We start from the raw sequence: 18,664 nt of genomic DNA, 5'->3' as shown, positions 1-18,664 counted from the left end.
AGAGGGTTACAAAGGATTTGGAGTGGAGCAGGGTGGTGTGACCTCTGTTGTTGCCTGGATTTCCAGATCATGTGACAGAGAATCAGCTGGATCATTTCAGCTGTCCAGGTTATCGGTTAGAATAAAGTTTTTAAAAACTAAAATCTTGGGAGCAAGGAGGCCTCTCTGATGTAAAGAAAGACGAGTAGACTGGTTTATCCCTTCTATGCAGTTAGTACATGAGAGTACCCTGGTCCTTTAAGAGCCAGAGTTCTTTGGGGTTTTTGTTTGTTTTCCCCCATTAAAAAGCACTAGCATTTATTAGGGGAAAATGAGGTTCTCCTCAACTCATGTTTTCCCTGTCTCTATTGTGGAAAATCTGAACCTCACTCTGAAAGTGAATACATCCATTTGAAAGGGATGGCAGGTTACCAAGAGTGTCATTTAGTGAAACCCCTCTTTTTCTTGACCAAAAGAGACCTTGTTTTCTTTGAGAAGCAGGAGTTCACTTTAATTTTTATGAACACCTTACACCACTCCCACCTAACCCTACCTACCCTAATATGGGCTGGCCTGTCAAGTCTTGGGCAAGAATAGTGATAAGATGCTATCAGGTCAGAACCCATATTGTTAGAGTAGCTGAAAGATTCAAGAGTTCTTATTTTGAACTCTTGCATGTAGAATCATTACAAGATGTCTCTTAAGTGCAGTTAGAGTGAGAGGAAAGCTGGAGCTGTGGGTGGGGAACATGTGAGAGGTGGAGCTCAGCAGGAAGTGGGACCAGTGCCTGCTGGATGTGGTAGATAAGTACCGGTTTTGGATTAGGGATTGTTTTCTCACTTACCTTCTTTAAAAAAAGAATGTGGCCATTAGCCTTTGGTTCTGGCATGGGATTAGGAATGGCTTATTCCAACTGTCAGCATGATTTCCAGGTTCCATATCTTCTACATGGAAAACATGTCAAAGGACAGGAGCAGTGACCACCTGACAACATCGCAGTGGGAGGAAAAGAGAAATCATGTTTATTCCTCAGGAATACTGAAGTCATTCTTATTGTAACAGTGTTATTAGTAATGCTTTAAACTCCAGGACACTTGTTATATATTTGGAACCAAGTCTGTTTCTTGTTTTGTATTTTCTCTCTGGAAATTGTAAGGAGGTGGTCTTAAATACATTAAACAAAAATAGGAAAAAAAGCAGTTAAAATTTGATGGCATATCAGCCAGCTGACGCAATTCTTGGCACAGTCAACAAGTATCTTTGATTTTTTTTCACCAGGGCTAAGTCATCAGATATGTCAGAAGGGGTTAAAAAAAAAAAAAATAGGTAGCTTGGTTGCATATGCCTTTTTTCAGAAGTAATATTTAAATTATGTAATAGTTGGTGTGGTGGCCCAGTCTGCCAGCTAGCACATTGCCCTTCCTGGCTGCCTCATTCAAAATTCTGGGCAGGCTGCAGTTCCCACAGGTAACCAACCACATGAAGGCAACTCTGGGGAATCAGTGGTGAGTAGTCACAGCCTCGGAGTCAAAAGGCACCGGCGGCGTGGGGTGGTTCATGCCTGTAATCCTAGCACTTTGGGAGGCTGAGGCAGGCGGATCACTTGAAGTCAGGAGTTAAGACCAGCCCTACCAATATGAAGAAACCCCGTCTCTACTGAAAATACAAAAATTACCTGGGCATGGTAGCAGACACCTGTAATCCCAGCTACTCAGGAGACTGAGGCAGGAGAATCGCTTGAACCCAGGAGGCAGAGGTTGCAATGAGCCGGGATCGCACCACTGCACTCAAGCCTGGGAAACAGAGTGAGACTCCATTAAAAAAAAAAAAAAAAAGAGGCAGCGGGCATTTGTCTGATGAGGTGCCACTGCCACTGGTATCTCCTGCTGGGTACCAGGCCAGCTCTGGCAGAGGACACATGAAAGAACAGGAACTGGATTGAGTAATCTGGACTGGCTAGTGCTATATCTGTTACTTTCCAGACCCATTTGAGTTGCCCCACGTCTGGGTGGGAAAGGTAAGAAATGCACAGCCTAGTCCTTGGGAGTATCTAGAAGAATCCAAAGGCGTTGTCCTGAAGGTACAACTTTGGGGGCTGGGGGTAGGGATTGACTGCATGGGTACTAAACAGAATAGAGGCTGGTTACTATGCTAGAGAAGGAACCTATGGGCCCTTTAGGGTGCCAGTCCTTAACCTGTTGATGGGTTACTAAGGATCCTAGAGAATATGCTGGGCTACAGGATTAGGCAGTGGCTCAGGACACTATTTGCCAAATGGTAAGAAGAATTTCAGTATTTTAACAAACTTTGAGGCCGTAAGAGTATACTGGCTGAATGTTAGCCCTTTGAAGTCTGAGACTCATGGATTCTTGAGTATCCATGGCAGTTTGTGCATAAGAAAGCTGTGCAGTTTATTCTAATTTTTTTCTGGGATAGTTAGAGTCCCAGAGAGACTGTGAGACAAGAATGCCTAATGTGAGGTGGTATTCGCTGGAACTAATTGGAAACTAGAATTTACACCCTCCATCTTTCCTGGGTACAGGGAATAGAGTGTGACCTCTCACTTGTACATGTTGAATTAACAACAGATGTGTTTCTATGTCTGCCAGTTTTAGGGAGAAGTCTGAAGACTTGTGCAGAGGAGGTGGGAGCAAAGGGACTTTGTTGAGGTTTTGGCCAGCCAGATTATTGATAGAACATAGGTCTTGAAGAACACAGCTAGGGCAGGATATTCTGCTTGGGAAAGTTATGGAAAAATGCAGAAGTGTTCAAGCCAACATCTTTAGAGAACCTGGGAAACCAATTTCATTCATAGATTTCAAGGACTAGGAGCCTGGGAGTCCTGAAAGAGCATAAGAGAACAATCACGGAGGGAGGAAGTTCCAAAACCATTGTAGCAAATAGTACAAAGAATCTCTGGTGTCTTTTTCAGCCACTTGATGCTTAGGTATATTGGATCTGTTTAAAGGTACAGGCCTTAAGCAGATATTGATTAATGTAGAGATAGTAGTGACAGAGTCTTTATGTGGTTAAAATTTATGTAGAAAGTTAATTATATAGAAAATGAGACAAATACTGTACCTGGAACCCCAATTTGTATCCTTAGGAAACATGAGAAGGTATCATTGGTAATTATTCTAATGCTAGAACTGAAGTGGAAAGAGAATGTTTTGGACACCAAGCAGTAAAAAATTGAGCAGGGTAAGTTTGAGTCCATTAGAGAGCAAATTGGCTAATTAGGAGTGAGAGAGGTTACGCACATTGCTAAGTATGGCCAAACAGCAACAAAGATAGTATAGTGAATAGAATACTGCAATCACAATCAAGATACTAGGATCAGCCTGGTGCAGTGGCTCGCACCTATAATCCCAGTACTTTGGGAGGCTGAGGCATAAAGATCACCTGAGCCCAGGAGTTTGAGACCAGCCTGAGCAACATAGTGAGACCTCGTCTCTACTAAAAAATTAGCTGGGCATGGTAGCACATGCCTTTAGTGCCAGCTACTTGGAAGGCTTAGGAAGGAGAATCACTTGAGCCTGGGAGGTTGAGGCTGCAGTGAGCTGTGATCATGCCTGGGCGACAGAGTGAGACCCTGTCTCTAAAAAAAGGAAAACAAAGTAAAAAATTAGTATAATTGTTCTCAGGATGCTGCAGTTTTGTGACCCTTTACAAGTTGTTGTCCCAGTTCATGGCTCATACTGCATATAAAGATAGTACCTTTTTTTTTTCTTTTTTTTTTTTTTTGAGACGGAGTTGCTCTGTCACCCAGGCTGGAGTGCAGTGGCGCGATCTCGGCTCACTGCAAGCTCCGACTCCCAGGTTCACGCCATTCTCCTGCCTCAGCTTCCCGAGTAGCTGGGACTACAGGCGCCCACCACCATGCCCAGCTAATTTTTTGTGTTTTTTTAGTAGAGATGGGGTTTCACCGTGTTAGCCAGGATGGTCTCGATCTCCTGACTTCGTGATCTGCACGCTTCGGCCTCCCAAAGTGCTAGGATTACAGGCTTGAGCCACCGCACCCGGCCTAAAGATAGCACTTTTTTGTTTTCTCCTGTGAATACTGTGAATGCGGTGCTATTTATGGATATTCTGGATTCTGTCAAAAATAGTAAACATCTTATTGGTTTCTATTTGATGGTATTTAACATGCTAAGAAAAAAATGGAGTATTAGGGCTAAAAGGGATTTACAGGATATCTCCTTCAAATCTCACATTTTATTTTTATTTTTTAATTTTTTAGACCGAGTCTCACTCTGTTGCCCAGGTTAGAGTGGAGTGACGCGATCTCGGCTCACTGCAACCTCCGCCGCCCAGGTTCAAGAGATTCTCATGCCTCAGCCACCTGAGTAGCTGGGATTACAGGCGTACACCACCACTCCCAGATAATTTTTTTTTTTTTTTTTTTGATTTTTAGTAGACATGGTGTTTCCCCATGTTAGCAGGCTGTTCTCAAACTCCCGGCCTCAAGTGATCCACCCACCTCAGCCTCCCAAAGTGCTGGGATTAAAGGCGTGAGCCACCACTCCTGGCCAAATCTCACATTTTATAGATGAGGAAAGCGAAATCCAAAGAGATAAAATAACTTACTGCTTACAGTCAGTCAGTAGAAGGACTAGGACTAGCATCCAGGACACCTGTCTTTTAGTCATTTCCTTGCTGTCCCAAAAATCTAAGTATTATAGTGAATAACATTAGCTTGCAGGTTTTAATAGTTCATCAATAAATCTGAATCCTTGTCAGTTGCCATGCTGGCTACCCAGAAAATTTCAGGCAGTTATATACCTCAGGCAGTTATATGAAGGTTTATTTCCTTCTTACACATTAAGAATAGTGTGAAACATGATTGAAAATACACTGTTTTAGTCTCTTGATTTTGTGTCCACTTTCAACATTTTAATATGAAACCTTGACAGAGACTTTCCTGTAATTTTGGTCTTGAGGGGCGGGGGAACTCATCCAACTCACAGTACCCAGCAGTCTTGAGTTCTTCAGATAGGAATAAAGAAATGAGAAGTTATATAATTTTTGTTGAATGGGTATGGTGATGTTGGCAAATGATTAAGCCTAAGAAAAACTGTTTGTGTACCAGTTTAAACCATGAATGTACTGTAAATAGGTTTTGTTGTTGTTGTTGTTGTTATTTTTACACCACTGAGAGTCAACACTTAATTCTTGGACATGTGCAACATAATGATGCACAAATAGATAGAGGCATGAGAACTGCATCAAAGAAGTCAGGCCTGAAGGACAGCCAGAAAATGGATGTGAGCTATCTCTTAAAAAAAGGAAAAAGAGACTGGGCACAGTGGCTCAAACCTGTAATCCCAGCACTTTGGGAGGCTGAGGCGGGTGGATCACCTGAGGTCAGGAGTTCGAGAGCAGCCTGGCCAACATGGTGAAACCCCATCTCTACTAAAAATACAAAAAAATAGCTGGGCGTGGTGGCAGGCACCTGTAATCCCAGCTACCCAGGAGGGTGAGGCAGGAGAATCACTTGAACTCAGGAGGCGGAGGCTACGGTGAGCTGAGATTGTACCACAGAACTGCAGCCTGGGCGATAGAGTGAGTGAGACTCTGTCTCAAAAAAAAAAAAACAAAAAGAAAAGCTACAAAACATTCACACATTTTGTTGTTTTCTATGTCTCTGTATAAATGATGAGCTTTAAAGTTAATCCTCAATTTTAAATATACGAAATTTTTAATTTGTACTTTTGATACCATGCACTTTTGGAAATTTTTTATTTTTTGAGAGCATGATACTTATTTCTTATGCTCATGTTTGAAAAGGTTTAGAAATGTGGTTGCTAAATTTGTTTTAAAATAACTGTGACTGTTTTACCTGTGTCCAACATGTTGAGAATTCAAAAAGTAGTAAATTGGGCTCTCTTAATAGTGCGCCTGTTACTAATGGAATTTACTTAAAAAGTAAGTTTGCCATATGAAAGAGAATATCCTTTTCAAGCATAACATACAAATGAATTTTCATCTTAAATATATTAACTTCTGATAAGAAAACAGATGCTAGGCCTAAAGATATTTGCTACATAGGAAAAATGATTTTTAAAAAATTTGTCTGGGGTGCCTGTAGTCCCAGCTACTCGGGAGGCTGAGGCAGGGGAATGGCTTGAACCTGGGAGGCGGAGCTTGCAGTGAGCGGAGATTGCGCCACCGCACTCCCGCCTGAGCAACAAAGCGAGACTCCGTCTCAAAAAAAAAAAAAAAAAAAAAAAAATTGGTGTTTTGGGATGTGTAAAAAATAATATCTTTTAAAAGTGCTAAATCCTAAGTTCATAAGAGTGATGCACATATGAAATTATGCACAGATGTCATCTATCTCATTTCAGGCTTAGGACAAGAAGCAAAATTAAACAAGTTACGTAATATAACGTTTTTCTTTTCTGATAGTTTTCAGAAAGTCATTTGTTGCTTTTCAAGTTGTCAGAGTTAGGCCTTTGTGGGGAATATATGAAAAGACTTTTCTTACAAAGTAAATCTTTTTTCTATGTATGCAAATTCCATAATAACTCACCAGTTCAATTAGGAAGAGCTTCTGGTGAATAAATATACTTTTTTCGGCCAGGTGCGGTGGCTCATGCCTGTAATCCCAGCACTTTGGGATGCCGAAGCGGGTGGATCACGAAGTCAGGAGATCGAGACCATCCTGGCCAACATGGTGAAATCCTGTCTGTACTAAAATACAAAAAATTACCTGGGCGTGGTGGCACGTGCCTATAGTCCCAGCTACTTGGGAGGCTGAGGCAGGGGAATCGCTTGAACCCGGGAGGCGGAGGTTGCAGTGAGCCGAGATTCCGCCACTGCACTCCAGCCTGGGCGACATAGTGAGACTCCGTCTCAAAAAAAAAAAAAAAATATATATATATATATATATAGTTTATATATAGTATATATAGTTTATATAGTTTTTTCAGTTTTTATTATTATAAAAACTGTTGATTATTGACATAACTGCTTTATAGCCTAGAGTTCTTTTGGTGTGACCAGCCCATCAAAAGGCATTATTTATAATTTCAATTACTAGAATTTTTCTACATCCACAGAAATTATTTTCCCTTTTTGTGTTTCATCTACTTAGTATAACAGGAGCAGGATAAGTCAAAGTAATAATGGTAATGCTGAGATCTGTGAACGTTTGTAATTTATCATGAGCATGTAATAGTTTTATAATATATGTAAAATATGCATGGTAAGCATGATGAAAAATATTGCAATAAACATGCAGGAAGAGTCATTTGAGACCTCCTCCCAGATAGCAAAAAATTACCACCCTGCCCCTTTTCCCTTCAAAATCTCAGAACTATGGATTTTCTCTGGGTTCTATTTCAGTTTTTTCTTTTCAGGTTGAGAGCCACTGTATAAGTCTGTCTTAAACCTTGGAGGCATTAGTAGGTCTCAAGGCTCCTGAAAAAAGTATTTTTTTGCTTTAATCTGGGTGAAAAATGAGGATTTACTCTAATTACAAAACTAAACATTGTATTTCCAGCCATTTGTGTAAGTCAGGGATCCCTAACCCCTGGAACTTGGACCTGGCCTGTTAGGAACTGGGCTGCACAGCAGGAGGTGAACGGTGGGCAAATGAGCATTACTGCCTGAGCTCTGCCTCCTGTCAGATCAGCGGTGGCATTAGATTCTCATAGGAGCACAAACTCTATTGTGAACTGTGCATGTCAGGGATCTAGGTTGCTGCACTCCTTATGGGAATCTAACTAATACCTGATCATCTGAGGTGGAACAGTTTCATCTCCGAAACCACCCCCAAAAAGGCTGGGGACTGCTTGTGTAAGTCACCAAATACTCAGATAAAAACAATAGCTTCGGCCAGGCGCAGTGGCTCACGCCTGTAATGCCAGCACTTTGGGAGGCTGGGGCGGGTGGATCACCTAAGGTCAGGAGTTGAAGACGAGCCTGGTCAACATAGTGAAACCTAGTCTCTACTAAAAATACAAAAATTAGCCAGGCATGGTGACAGGTGCCTGTAATCCCAGCTACTCGGGAGGCTGAGGCAGGAGAATTGTTTGAACCTGGGAGACAGAGGTTGCAGTGAGCCCAGATCGCGCCACTGCACTCCAGCCTGGGTGACGAGAGCAAAACTCCATCTCCAAAACAAACAAACAAACAAAACAGTAGCTTCCACTGCCCACCTAGTGGGTAAAATTATTCATTCAACGGCACCTACTATGTCACAGGCGCTGTCCTATGTAATAGTAGGCAGACAAAACTTCACAAGTCGAAGACGACAAGTAAATTATATGGATGTTAGAAGGTGATAAGTATTAAGGAGGAAAAGGAGGAGGAGGAGGAGAAAGAGTGCTTTGCCCAGGGTAAGATTATGTGTGTAGGGGAGGGGGATGGAGGGGAACTGGTTGCAGTGTTAAACAAGGTGGGGGTCAATATGGGCTTTACCTGAGAAGGTGACATTTGAGCATCTTAGTTGTCCTAATTTTGGTTTAAACAATTATTAAGAGAATTATTGCACAGCATAAAATCTAAGCCTGATTTTTTTTAGTGTTTATTATATGATAACAAAATTATATTTAGCTGTACATTTTTCTTAGTGAGCAGCAGGTATCTGTGAAGCAATGTTGTCAATGTATTGTGTTATTTCTTAGCATTGGAAATGAACTGCAAGTATTTTTTTTTTTTAATCAGGAGGGAAATTGACCAAATCTTGGTGATTAAACTAGATTTGTAATATTACAGGATGAACCTTTTGATAGAATTGGAGTTAATGTTAGAATATTGAACCAATTTACCTTGTTAATCATAGTTTATATGCACACAGCAGTGTGATCTTGTCAAGGGGAAATAAAAACTCTTTTCCGTATTTGAAGCAATCACATTGAAGTAATGAGAAGGTGTTAGAAGATTTGAAAATTATCTAGTTCCTTTGAGGAATTTAAGTTTCAGGAAAATGATGTTTTTATAATCTGTATTCTTAAAATATATGCTGCTTGATCTCCATACATTTTTTAAAAATTTGGCTAAGGATAAATATAATGAAGTTAGTTTATTTAAGGATAAGGTAGATGTTAACTTAGGACTTAGCAGTTATTGTTATTACTGGCAATAATAAACTTTAAAGCACTATTATCTCAAAGTAAAAACAGCGTACATGACAGAAACGGAAAAATTCAACACATCACACTATAGTTCAAATTGGAATTATTCTAATTCATAGCTGATGAGAATGTAGTGAAGTCATCAAATCAGAAAGTCACCAAATAAACTTTTTTAGAATCTGGGAGTTAATAATTATTGTTAAGCCTTGTTAGCTAGGACTGAATTTGCACACAGGGTATTTCTGTTACAGAATATGTTTGTTTGTTTGTTTGTTTTGAGACAGAGTCTTGCTCTGTCACCCAGGCTGGAGTGCAGTGGTGCAATCTCAGCTCACTGCAACCTCCACCTCCCAGGTTCAAGAGATTCTCCTGTGTCCATCTCCTGAATAGCTGAGATTGCAGGTGTGTGCCACCATGAGTTTATGTTTGTTAATCAAAGTTTATACTCAATATATAGGTGGATTTATTCTAAAGTGGAGCTTAAATATTGAGAAAACTTTAAACACATTGATTTGTATATTTTCTTTTTTTGCCTAATTTCTTTACTGAAGAAAATATTTGTAGTGCATTTCTTTATTTTTTCTATTACAAAAGTAGCACATTCACCACACGGATAATCACAAAGAAACCAACCCCTAAAATTTACCACCATTAACATTGTGTATATTCCTGTCTTTCTAAACATGTATATGCATATATGTTTAAATATATAAATATACAAACGCATATACACACCTTTATTAAAATTGTGGGATGATAATTTATAATTTAAATGTATAATTTTATTTTATTTTCATTTCAACTTGTATTTTAGTTACAAGGAGTACATGTGCAGATTGAGTACATGGGAATATTGTGTGATGCTGAGGTTAGGAGTATGGATTCCGTCACCTAGGTCGTAAGCATTGTACTCACTACCCATCCTCATCCCTCCACCCTCTAGTAGTCCACAGTGTCTCTTGTTTCCATATTTATATCTATGTGTGCCCAGTGTTTAGCTCCAATTTATAAGTGAGAACATGCAGTATTTGGTTTTCTCTTCCTGCACTAGTTTGTTTAGGATTATGGCCTCCAGCTCCATCCATGTTACTTCAAAGGACATAATCTCATTCTTTTTATGGCTGCCCAGTATTCCATGTTGTATATATACCACATTTTCTGAATCCAACCTAACGTAGCTGTATAGTATAATGGTACAGAACATAAAATTTGCAATCAGAGAAACTTGGGTTTAAGCCTAGTTCCATGTATTTATTAATTATGCAAACTAGGCCTCTATTTCTTTATCTGTTAAATGGGGATGATGATAGTACACCTCTTATTAGTCTGGCGTGGTGGCACACACCTGTAATCCCAGCTACTTGGGAGGCTGAGGCAGAAGAACCACTTGAACCCGGGAGGTGGAGGTTTCAATGAGCCAAGATTGCACTGTTGCACTCCAGCCTGGGCAACAAGAGCGAAAACTCCGTTAAAAAAAATAATAATAAATTTTAGTTAATATAGTAAGCATTATTCAGAAAAATAGCTTGTAAAAATGCTCACAACGTAGTGAAATAAAAATAAATGATTCATATTTCCTATATGCCTGCTATGGGGAAGATATTTGTTATATATAAAATCTCACCTAATCCTACGATAACCTCTTTCTTTTTTCCTTTTTTTTTTTGAGACGGAGTCGCGCTCTGTTGCCCAGGCTGGAGTGCGGTGGCGCGATCTTGGCTCACTGCAACCTCTTCTTCCTGGGTTCAAGTGATTCTCCTGCCTCAGCCTCCCGAGTAGCTGGGATTACAGGCGCATGCCACCACGCCTGGCCTGAATATTTTATCTTCTACTTTTTTTTTTTTTAAAGACAGGGTCTCACTCTGACTGGAGTGCAGTGGTGCGATCACGGCTCATTGCAGCCTCAACCTCCCTGGGCTCAGGTGATCCTTCTACCTCTGCCTCCCAAATAGCTGAGACCACAGGTACATGCCACCATGCCCAGATAATTTTTATACTTTTTTGGTAGAGATGGGATTTCACCATTTTGCCCAGGCTGGTCTTAAACTTCTGGGCTCAAGCAATCCTCTTGCCTCAGCATCCTGAGTAGCTGGAACTACAGGCATATATCACCAAACTGGCTGTAGTCTCTGGCGATTTTTAAAATTGTTCTAGTGATGGGGTCTCACCATGTTACCTAGGCTGGTCTGGAAATCCTGGCCTCATGTGATCCTTCTTCCTCAGCCTGCTGAGTAGCTGGGATTACAGGTGTGGGCCACTGTGCCTGGCTTCTTTAATTTCTTGCTTGCTTTCTTTTTATTTATTTGTTTTTGAGATGGAGTCTCGTTCTGTAGCCCAGGCTGGAGTGCAATGGCGAGATCTCGGCTCACTGTAACCTCCATCTTCCGAGTTCAAACATTCTCCTCCCTCAGCCTTCCGAGTAGCTGGGACTACAGGTGCATGCCACCACACCTGGCTAATTTTTTGTATTTTTAGTAGAGACATGGTTTCACCGTGTTATCCAGGATGGTCTCGATCTGCTGACCTCGTGATCTGCCTGCCTCTGCCTCCCAAAGTGCTGGGATTACAGGTGGGAGCCACCACACTTAGCCAGTTTATTTTTATTATTATTATTATTTACTTTTTTTTTTTTTGAGACGAGGTCTTGCTCTGTCACCCAGGTTGGAGTGCAGTGGCGCAATTTCAGCTCACTGCAACCTTTGCCTCCCGGGTTCAAGCGATTCTCTTGCCTCAGCCTCCTGAGCAGCTGGGACCACAGGTGCAAGCCTCCACACCCAGATAATTTTTGTATTTTTAGTAGAGATGGGGTTTCACCATGTTGGCCAAGCTGGTCTTGAACTCCCAACCTCAGGTGATCCACCCGCCTCATCCCCCTAAAGTGCTGGGATTACAGGCGTGAGCCACCACACCCGGCCCAGTTTATTATTTTTAATAGTTTTTAATTACATTCCTATGAATTTTCTATGTATAAGATCCTATTATCTGCAAATAGACATGTTTTACTTCTTTCTTTCCAATTTGTATTTTAGAATTTTTTTTCTTGCCTAATCACCTCTGGTGTAATGTTGAATAGAAATGGTGAGAGTATACATTCTTGTAGTCTTTTCTCTGATCTTCAGGGTGAAATATTTAGCCTTTCACCATTAAGTATGATGAATGTGGAGTTTTCATACATGTTTTATATCAGATTGGGGAGCTTCGTTTCTGTTCCTAGTTTATTTTGATTTAGGTGTTTGTTTGTTTGTTTGAGATGACATCTCTGTTCCCCAGGCTGGAGTGCAGTGGCATAATCTTGGTTCACCGCAACCTCTGCCTCCCAGGCTCAAGCAACACTTCCACCTCAGCCTCCTGAGTGGCTCAGACTACAGGCCCACATCACCACACTCAGCTAACTTTTTAATATTTTTGTAGAGACAAGGTCTCACTGTATTGCCCAGATTGGTCTTGAACTCCTAGGCTCAACTGATCCTCCCACCTTGGCCTCCCAAAGTGCTGGGATTACAGGTGTGAGCCACCATGCCCAGCTCTTAGTTTTCTTCCTGTTTCTAGTTTGTTAAGGGTTTCTGTCATGACAGAATGTTAGATTTTGCCCATGTTTTTTCTGCATCTTTTGAGATGATGATGTGGTTTTTATCCTTTGTTCTACTGATATGGTTTATTACATTAATTGAATTTTGGATGTTAAACTAACTTTGCTTTCCTGAGATAACATCACATTTGGTCACAGAGTGTAATCATTTTTTTTTATGTAGCTAGATTTAGTCTGCTATTTTTTTGAGGTTCTGCATCCATATTCATAGGAAATATTGGTTTGTATATTTCTGTTTTTGTGTGATGTTTTTGGTTTTGATATCAAGGTGATACTGGCCTCATAGGCTAAATTGGGAAGTATTCCTTCCTCTTCTATTTTTAGAAGAGTTTCTTAAGAATTGATATTCTTCACTAAATGTTTGATAGCGTTCACCAATGAAGCCATCTGGGCCTGGGCTTTTTTGTGTGTGAAGTTCTTAACATCTTTTAAAATCTAGTTTACCTGCTTTTCCAGCTGTTCTTCATTTACTTCAGGAACTCTTCTGATTTCCTTTATGTGTGGGTAAAAAGTAAATGACTTTAATCTTATTTGACAAGAATAATAATCATGTTATACCATTTTCAATAACAAAATAACAAGGAAGGTGAGAATAAAGGAAGGAAAGAAAACAAATGACATATTTCTAGTGAAATTTTTTGAGGTTAGCCTGTGACTATAATAAAATTATTTTGTAGCAGCGTACCAAGATGTCAGTTTGCACAGCTCTGTAGAAAACAACTATTTTGTAAGTTGAAAATTTTCTGCATTCTAAGTATTCTTTATAAATGTGTTCTTATGCTTTTAATTTTATGGCTAAAGGCTATTCATATTGTGGCAATAATTTAGTTATGAGGTTATCTAAGTAGAAATAATTCAACATATTCTAACAGTATTTCATATACTTAAGATGAAGGCAAGATTGTATTTTCTAGCTATTTTTTAAAAAGAATTACAGCCGGGCATGGTGGCTCACACCTGTTTTCCCAGCACTTTGGGAGACTGAGGCTCGCAGATCACTTGAGGTCAGGAGTTCGAGAACAGCCTGGCCAACATGGTGAAAACCCATCTCTACCAAAAATACAAAAATTAGCTGGGTGTGGTGGTGCTGTGCCAGTAATCCCAGCTACTTGGGAGGCTGAGGCAGGAGGATCCTTTGAACCTGGGAGGTGGAGGTTGCAGTGAGCCGAGATGGCGTCATTGCACTCCAGTCTGGGCAACAAGAGTGGAACTCTGTCTCAAAAAAAAAAAAAAAAAAAACTACCCTAGATCCATTTTTAAGAAGAAAATGACTTTATTAAAGATGAAAAGTCTTTAGCTATATTTTTTCAAGTTATATGTTTGCAGTTAAATGCAACTAATAGCACATGAGACTGTTTTTCTTAGTTTTAATTTATTTTTTATATATTTATTTTTTGAGTCAGGGTCTTGCTCTGTCGCCCAGCCTGCAGTGCAGTAGCATGATCTCGGCTCGCTGCAGCCTTGACCTCCTAGGCTCAAGCAATCCTCCCACCTCAGTTCACCCTCTAGTAACTAGGACTACAGACGTGCGCCACCACACCTGGCTAATATTTGTATTTTTTGTAGAGATGGGGTTTTGCCATAATGCCCAGGCTGGTCTCAAACTCTTGGACTCAAACTCTTGGACTCAAACTCTTGGCAGAAGCACTCCTTTTGCCTTGGCCTCCTGAAGTGCTTGGATTATGTAAGTTGTAAACCACTGGGCCTGGCCCCGAATGGTTTTTCTTTTCTTTCTTTTTTTTTTTTTCCTTTTTTAGATGGAGTTTCGCTCTTGTTGCCCAGGCTGGAGTGCGATGGCGTGATCCTGACTCACTGCAATCTCTGCCTCCTGGGTTCAAGCGATTCTCCTGCCTTAGCCTCCCGAGTAGCTGGAATTAACGGGCGCGCACCACCACACCTGGCTAATTTTGTATTGGTTGTCTTAGACAAAGACTTACACAACTCCTAAAAGTGAGCCTGGTAGTATCATTCCCATATTGTAAATGTATTATGTAATAGTGAGGGGTGTTAGCAAAAAAAACAAAACAAAACAGAAAACTGTAGCACAAAATTACTAAATTATTATTTTAGAAATTAATTTTTTAAAAGTAAAAAGTAATCATGCAATGCTATTATCCATTCCTGCTGTACCCCCATACAGTAAGTATAAATAAAGATCATCTGCCATGTTCCTGTCTTTCACCATGTGTTAGTCTGGATGCCAAGATGTGCTGAAATTTAGTGATGTACAACCTACAAAAATCAATTGTATTTTTATACACTAACTAGTTTTACTAAGTAGTTATAGCAGGAAATATTCTGAAGCTTACCTTAATAGCTTTAACAAGGAAATTTTAGATAAGAATATAGGGGTTAAAATAGGTTGAAGAGAAATATTCTGTTCATCAAAGGCCACCTGCATTTTTTTTCTTTTTTGAAAGTGAGATGGCACTTCTCTGTCCTTATTTGTAGCATGTGAACTTGACTTAGTTTTCCAGTTGCCCTGATAGATTTGCTTTGCCCATCTACATTTTCCCACAGTACTTGTCTTCAGTTGAACCCATTTGTGAAAATACTAGTTGTGAATTATAGCCTCTGGCTGAGTGTAAGAAGAGGGTTTCCCAAGTTAAGATTTCGTTTGACTAATAAACATTAGCGCTGGGCTGTAAGTAAACTAATGGACCAAATATAATGGCTACTGCTTCAGACATCAATGTTTAAGTTTACCACATTAGTGAAATAATTGGATGAAAATTCATAGACATTTAAAAGTAATTGAATTTGGAACACACTAGAATTTAAAAAGTCTGAATAAGTATGTCTTAGTTTGAAATACAAACAAACTAGTAGTAGATAGAATCAAAACCAACCCAAAAGGTAATATTGTCATATGAAATTAGTGTAAGAGAAATTTAAATTTTGTAGCCAAAACAAAACACCTAAACATTCTTAACAGATGAAATAACATGAAAACTTTTACAAAATTATGTCTTAGTTTTGTAATCTTTCCTGTTATTCTCTGGGATTCAGAGTAGAAGCAGTCTTTTTCTCTTTCACCTACTGATAGGAAAACTATATGAAATATGACTGTAAAGAGTCTAAGACCAGGCACAGTGGCTCACGCCTGTAATCACAGCACTTTGGGAGGCTGAGGTGGGAGGATCACTTGAGGTTAGGAGTTTGAGACCAGCCTGGCCAACATGGTGAAACTCTGTCTCTACTAAAAATACAAAAATACAAAAAAAAAAAAAAAAAATTAGCTGGGCATGTAGTCCCAGCTCCTTAGGAGGCTGAAGTGGGAGGATCACTTGAACCCAGGAGGCAGAGATTGAGGTGAGCCGAGGTGGCACTACTGTACTCCAGCCTGGGCGACAAAGTGAGACTCTGTCTCAAACAAGTCTAATTACAAGTAATCAATTTAATTATAATCACACTAGGTATGTAAACCCCACTATAACAATTCATTGTATACAGTCAGCTAAAATAAAATAACCTGGTAAAACAACTAAACCTAGTATGAATAAAAATTTATTTAACAGATAACTATTTATCACCCATTATGAATCAGGCATTGGCTAGCATCCTGGAGGGTATTGCTTAAGTTTTGTATGTCTTTTATTGACATTTTACATGCAATATTTAAGACATACAAAAAAGATAAGCATAAGCCAATGGTGTTCATTTATTCGTAGGCCAGCTACAAATATAGTTGAAAGCCCCCATGTACCATATACCCTGGAAGATATAGCAACAGAGCTCTGAAGGTTTAAATTATATATATTTACATGAATATATATTTAAATTTTGAACTGTAGAACACTGTAAAATTCATTACACAAAACAAAGACAGTGTAGGCAATATTTGCGTCTAGTTCCCAAGGCTAGAATATGACAGGGTCACCATCTGCATTCAGATAATAAGTTCCAGAAACTGGACTAGACTGAGTCAGGTATTTACAGAATAAGAGTTTGAATAATAGTCAATAAGGAAAGCTAAACAAAAACCAGGAAAACTGGCCCTGAAAATAAGATTTGTGGTGTGAATTAAAGCCATGATCTTGTAAGCCAGAACCAGAGGCTTACCCCTTTTTTGAATCATGGACTACTTTCAAAACCCAATGAAATAGTTCCTCTGCCTATAAACAGTCCTTGTAATAGTCCCTCTTCCATTAAAATTACATACATGTACATACATATACTATTCAATTTGGGGGAGTTCAAAGATCCTCTGAAGTCTTGAATATCTGTAAGTGAATACTGGTAGTCAGCTTGGGGTGGAGAGAAAGTGATTTGAATTAGAGACTAAGTAATGTGAATGAGTCTGAGACTACTTTATAAGGTGAAAGTAGGATGACAGTGTCAATCAGTGACCTTCAAACTAGTCCACAGAAGAGTTTAGGAGCCATTGCAGGCAGATAGTGGGAGGCTGTGTAAGTGGAGCTTTGACTATGCCCTCTCTTCAACCAGAACACTTCCCTCCACTTTCACTTGTTTATATATGTGGATTTCATTTAAAATTTTGATTAATAGATGTGTTTTAATCCTAAAGATATTTAGGGGACTTTTAAAGGCAGAACACAATCTAAAAAGTGCAATCTTTCTTTTTTTTTTTCTTTTTGAGACAGAGTCTCACTCTTGCTGAGGCTGGAGTGCAGTGGTGTGATCTTGGCTCGCTGCAACCTTTGCCTCCTGGGTTCAGGCGATTCTCCGGCCTCAGCCTCCCGAGTAGCTGGGGTTAAAGGCATGCACCACCATTCCTGGCTAATTTTTGTATTTTTAGTAGAGAAGGAGTTTCACCATATTGGCCAGGCTGGTCTTGAACTCCTGACCTCAAGTGATCTGCCCTCCTCAGCCTCCCAAAGTGCTGGGATTATGGGTGTGAGTCACCGTGCCTGGCCTAAAAATTCCAATCTTTAGGTTCAGAAAACCTTTCTGAGCTCTATTAACTATACAGTCTTGGAGAAATCACACTCTATGAGTTCTTCAGTCTATAAAATGAAAATAATAGTAGCACAGTTGTGGATTTGAACAAGATGATGTTTATGAAAGCACTTTAAAAGTTGTGAAGCACAATCTAAATGTTATTTCCATTTTCAGGTGTGACTGAAGAAATATCAAATGTTTCCTAGTAAGACAGCAACTCAGGTGAGATGGAAACTCCAAGTAATGATATAATGGATCTAGCGTCTGATTTTCAAAGATTAAAATTATGTATAAAAAAGTCTCTTCATTGTTGAAGAGACTTTAAATATGATGCCATCCAACTAACTAGTAAGTGCTTGAGTTCTCACTAAAATTCCCTGTCAAGTGGACTTTTAATCTGGACTCTTTATCTGATATTACTTTCCTTCTGCCTGGATTTCACTCTTTACAATTGCATTAAATGAGGTTCTCCAGGTCAAATCTCTGTTGTTTCTTTGAAAATAAATATATTTATTTTGCTCCCCTCCATGAACAATATTGTCAATAGATATAGAATAGTAGGTTGACAGTTCTTTTCTCTCATTACACTGAAATTATTCCACTGTCTTCTTCCTCAGTTGTTTCTGATAAGAAGTCAGCTAGAAGTCTAATTGTTGTTCCTGTGAAGATAGCCTGTCATTTTCTGGCTGATTTTAAGGCCTTCCCTTTGACTTTAATGTTTTGAAGTTTCATTATAATGTGTCTAGGTGAGGATTTTTTGTGTCTTTATCCTATTTTGGATTTGCTGCATTTTTTTTTTTTTGAATCTGTGGAATGGTGTATCTCATCAGTTTTGGAAATTTATCAGTGATAAATCTCTTCAAACATTGACTCTGTCTTATTTTCTCCTCTCTCTCTCTCTCTCAGTCTGTGTCTCTGTCTCTCTCTCCGTCTCTCCCTGCACTTCCCTTCTACTGAGGCTCCGGTTATATGTATGTTGATCTTCTCATTCTCCCTTCTGTCTCTTAATCTTCATATTTTTATCATTTTATTCTTATTGCTGCTTTCTGGATATTTTCTGCAGATGTCTTTTTCCATTTACTAATTCTTCCGTTACCTGTCCTTAACTCACGACATT

The 18,664-nt window shown here is 39.5% G+C and overlaps 1 protein-coding gene and 1 pseudogene across 12 annotated transcripts in view; both read left to right on the top strand.

Moving 5' to 3' along the window:
* N4BP2L2 (NEDD4 binding protein 2 like 2) overlaps nt 1-18,664 on the top strand; it is a 101,141-nt gene that overhangs the window by 41,739 nt on the left and 40,738 nt on the right. For 2 of the 12 annotated variants that reach the window (XR_010136640.1, XR_010136638.1), the window contains 2 exons: nt 14,212-14,329; nt 17,722-17,769. The exons of 8 other annotated variants lie outside the window; for them this stretch is intronic. Coding sequence is in view for 1 of the 4 variants with exons in the window: in XM_054528590.2 (XP_054384565.2) it covers nt 17,722-17,731 (10 nt within the window). In the remaining 3 variants the exon portion in view is untranslated. Of the gene's footprint in view, nt 1-14,211; nt 14,330-17,721; nt 17,770-18,664 lie in introns of those variants that run through there. 2 more of the 12 variants (XR_010136639.1, XM_054528590.2) reach the window with 1 other exon arrangement.
* Nucleotides 728-1,827, top strand: LOC100437313 (MICOS complex subunit MIC10-like; annotated as a pseudogene).

This window comes from Pongo abelii, chromosome 14 (assembly GCF_028885655.2).
Source record: "Pongo abelii isolate AG06213 chromosome 14, NHGRI_mPonAbe1-v2.0_pri, whole genome shotgun sequence".
In the NCBI taxonomy this organism is placed as follows: Eukaryota; Metazoa; Chordata; class Mammalia; order Primates; family Hominidae; genus Pongo; species Pongo abelii.
This window is presented reverse-complemented; position numbering and strand designations above follow the sequence as displayed.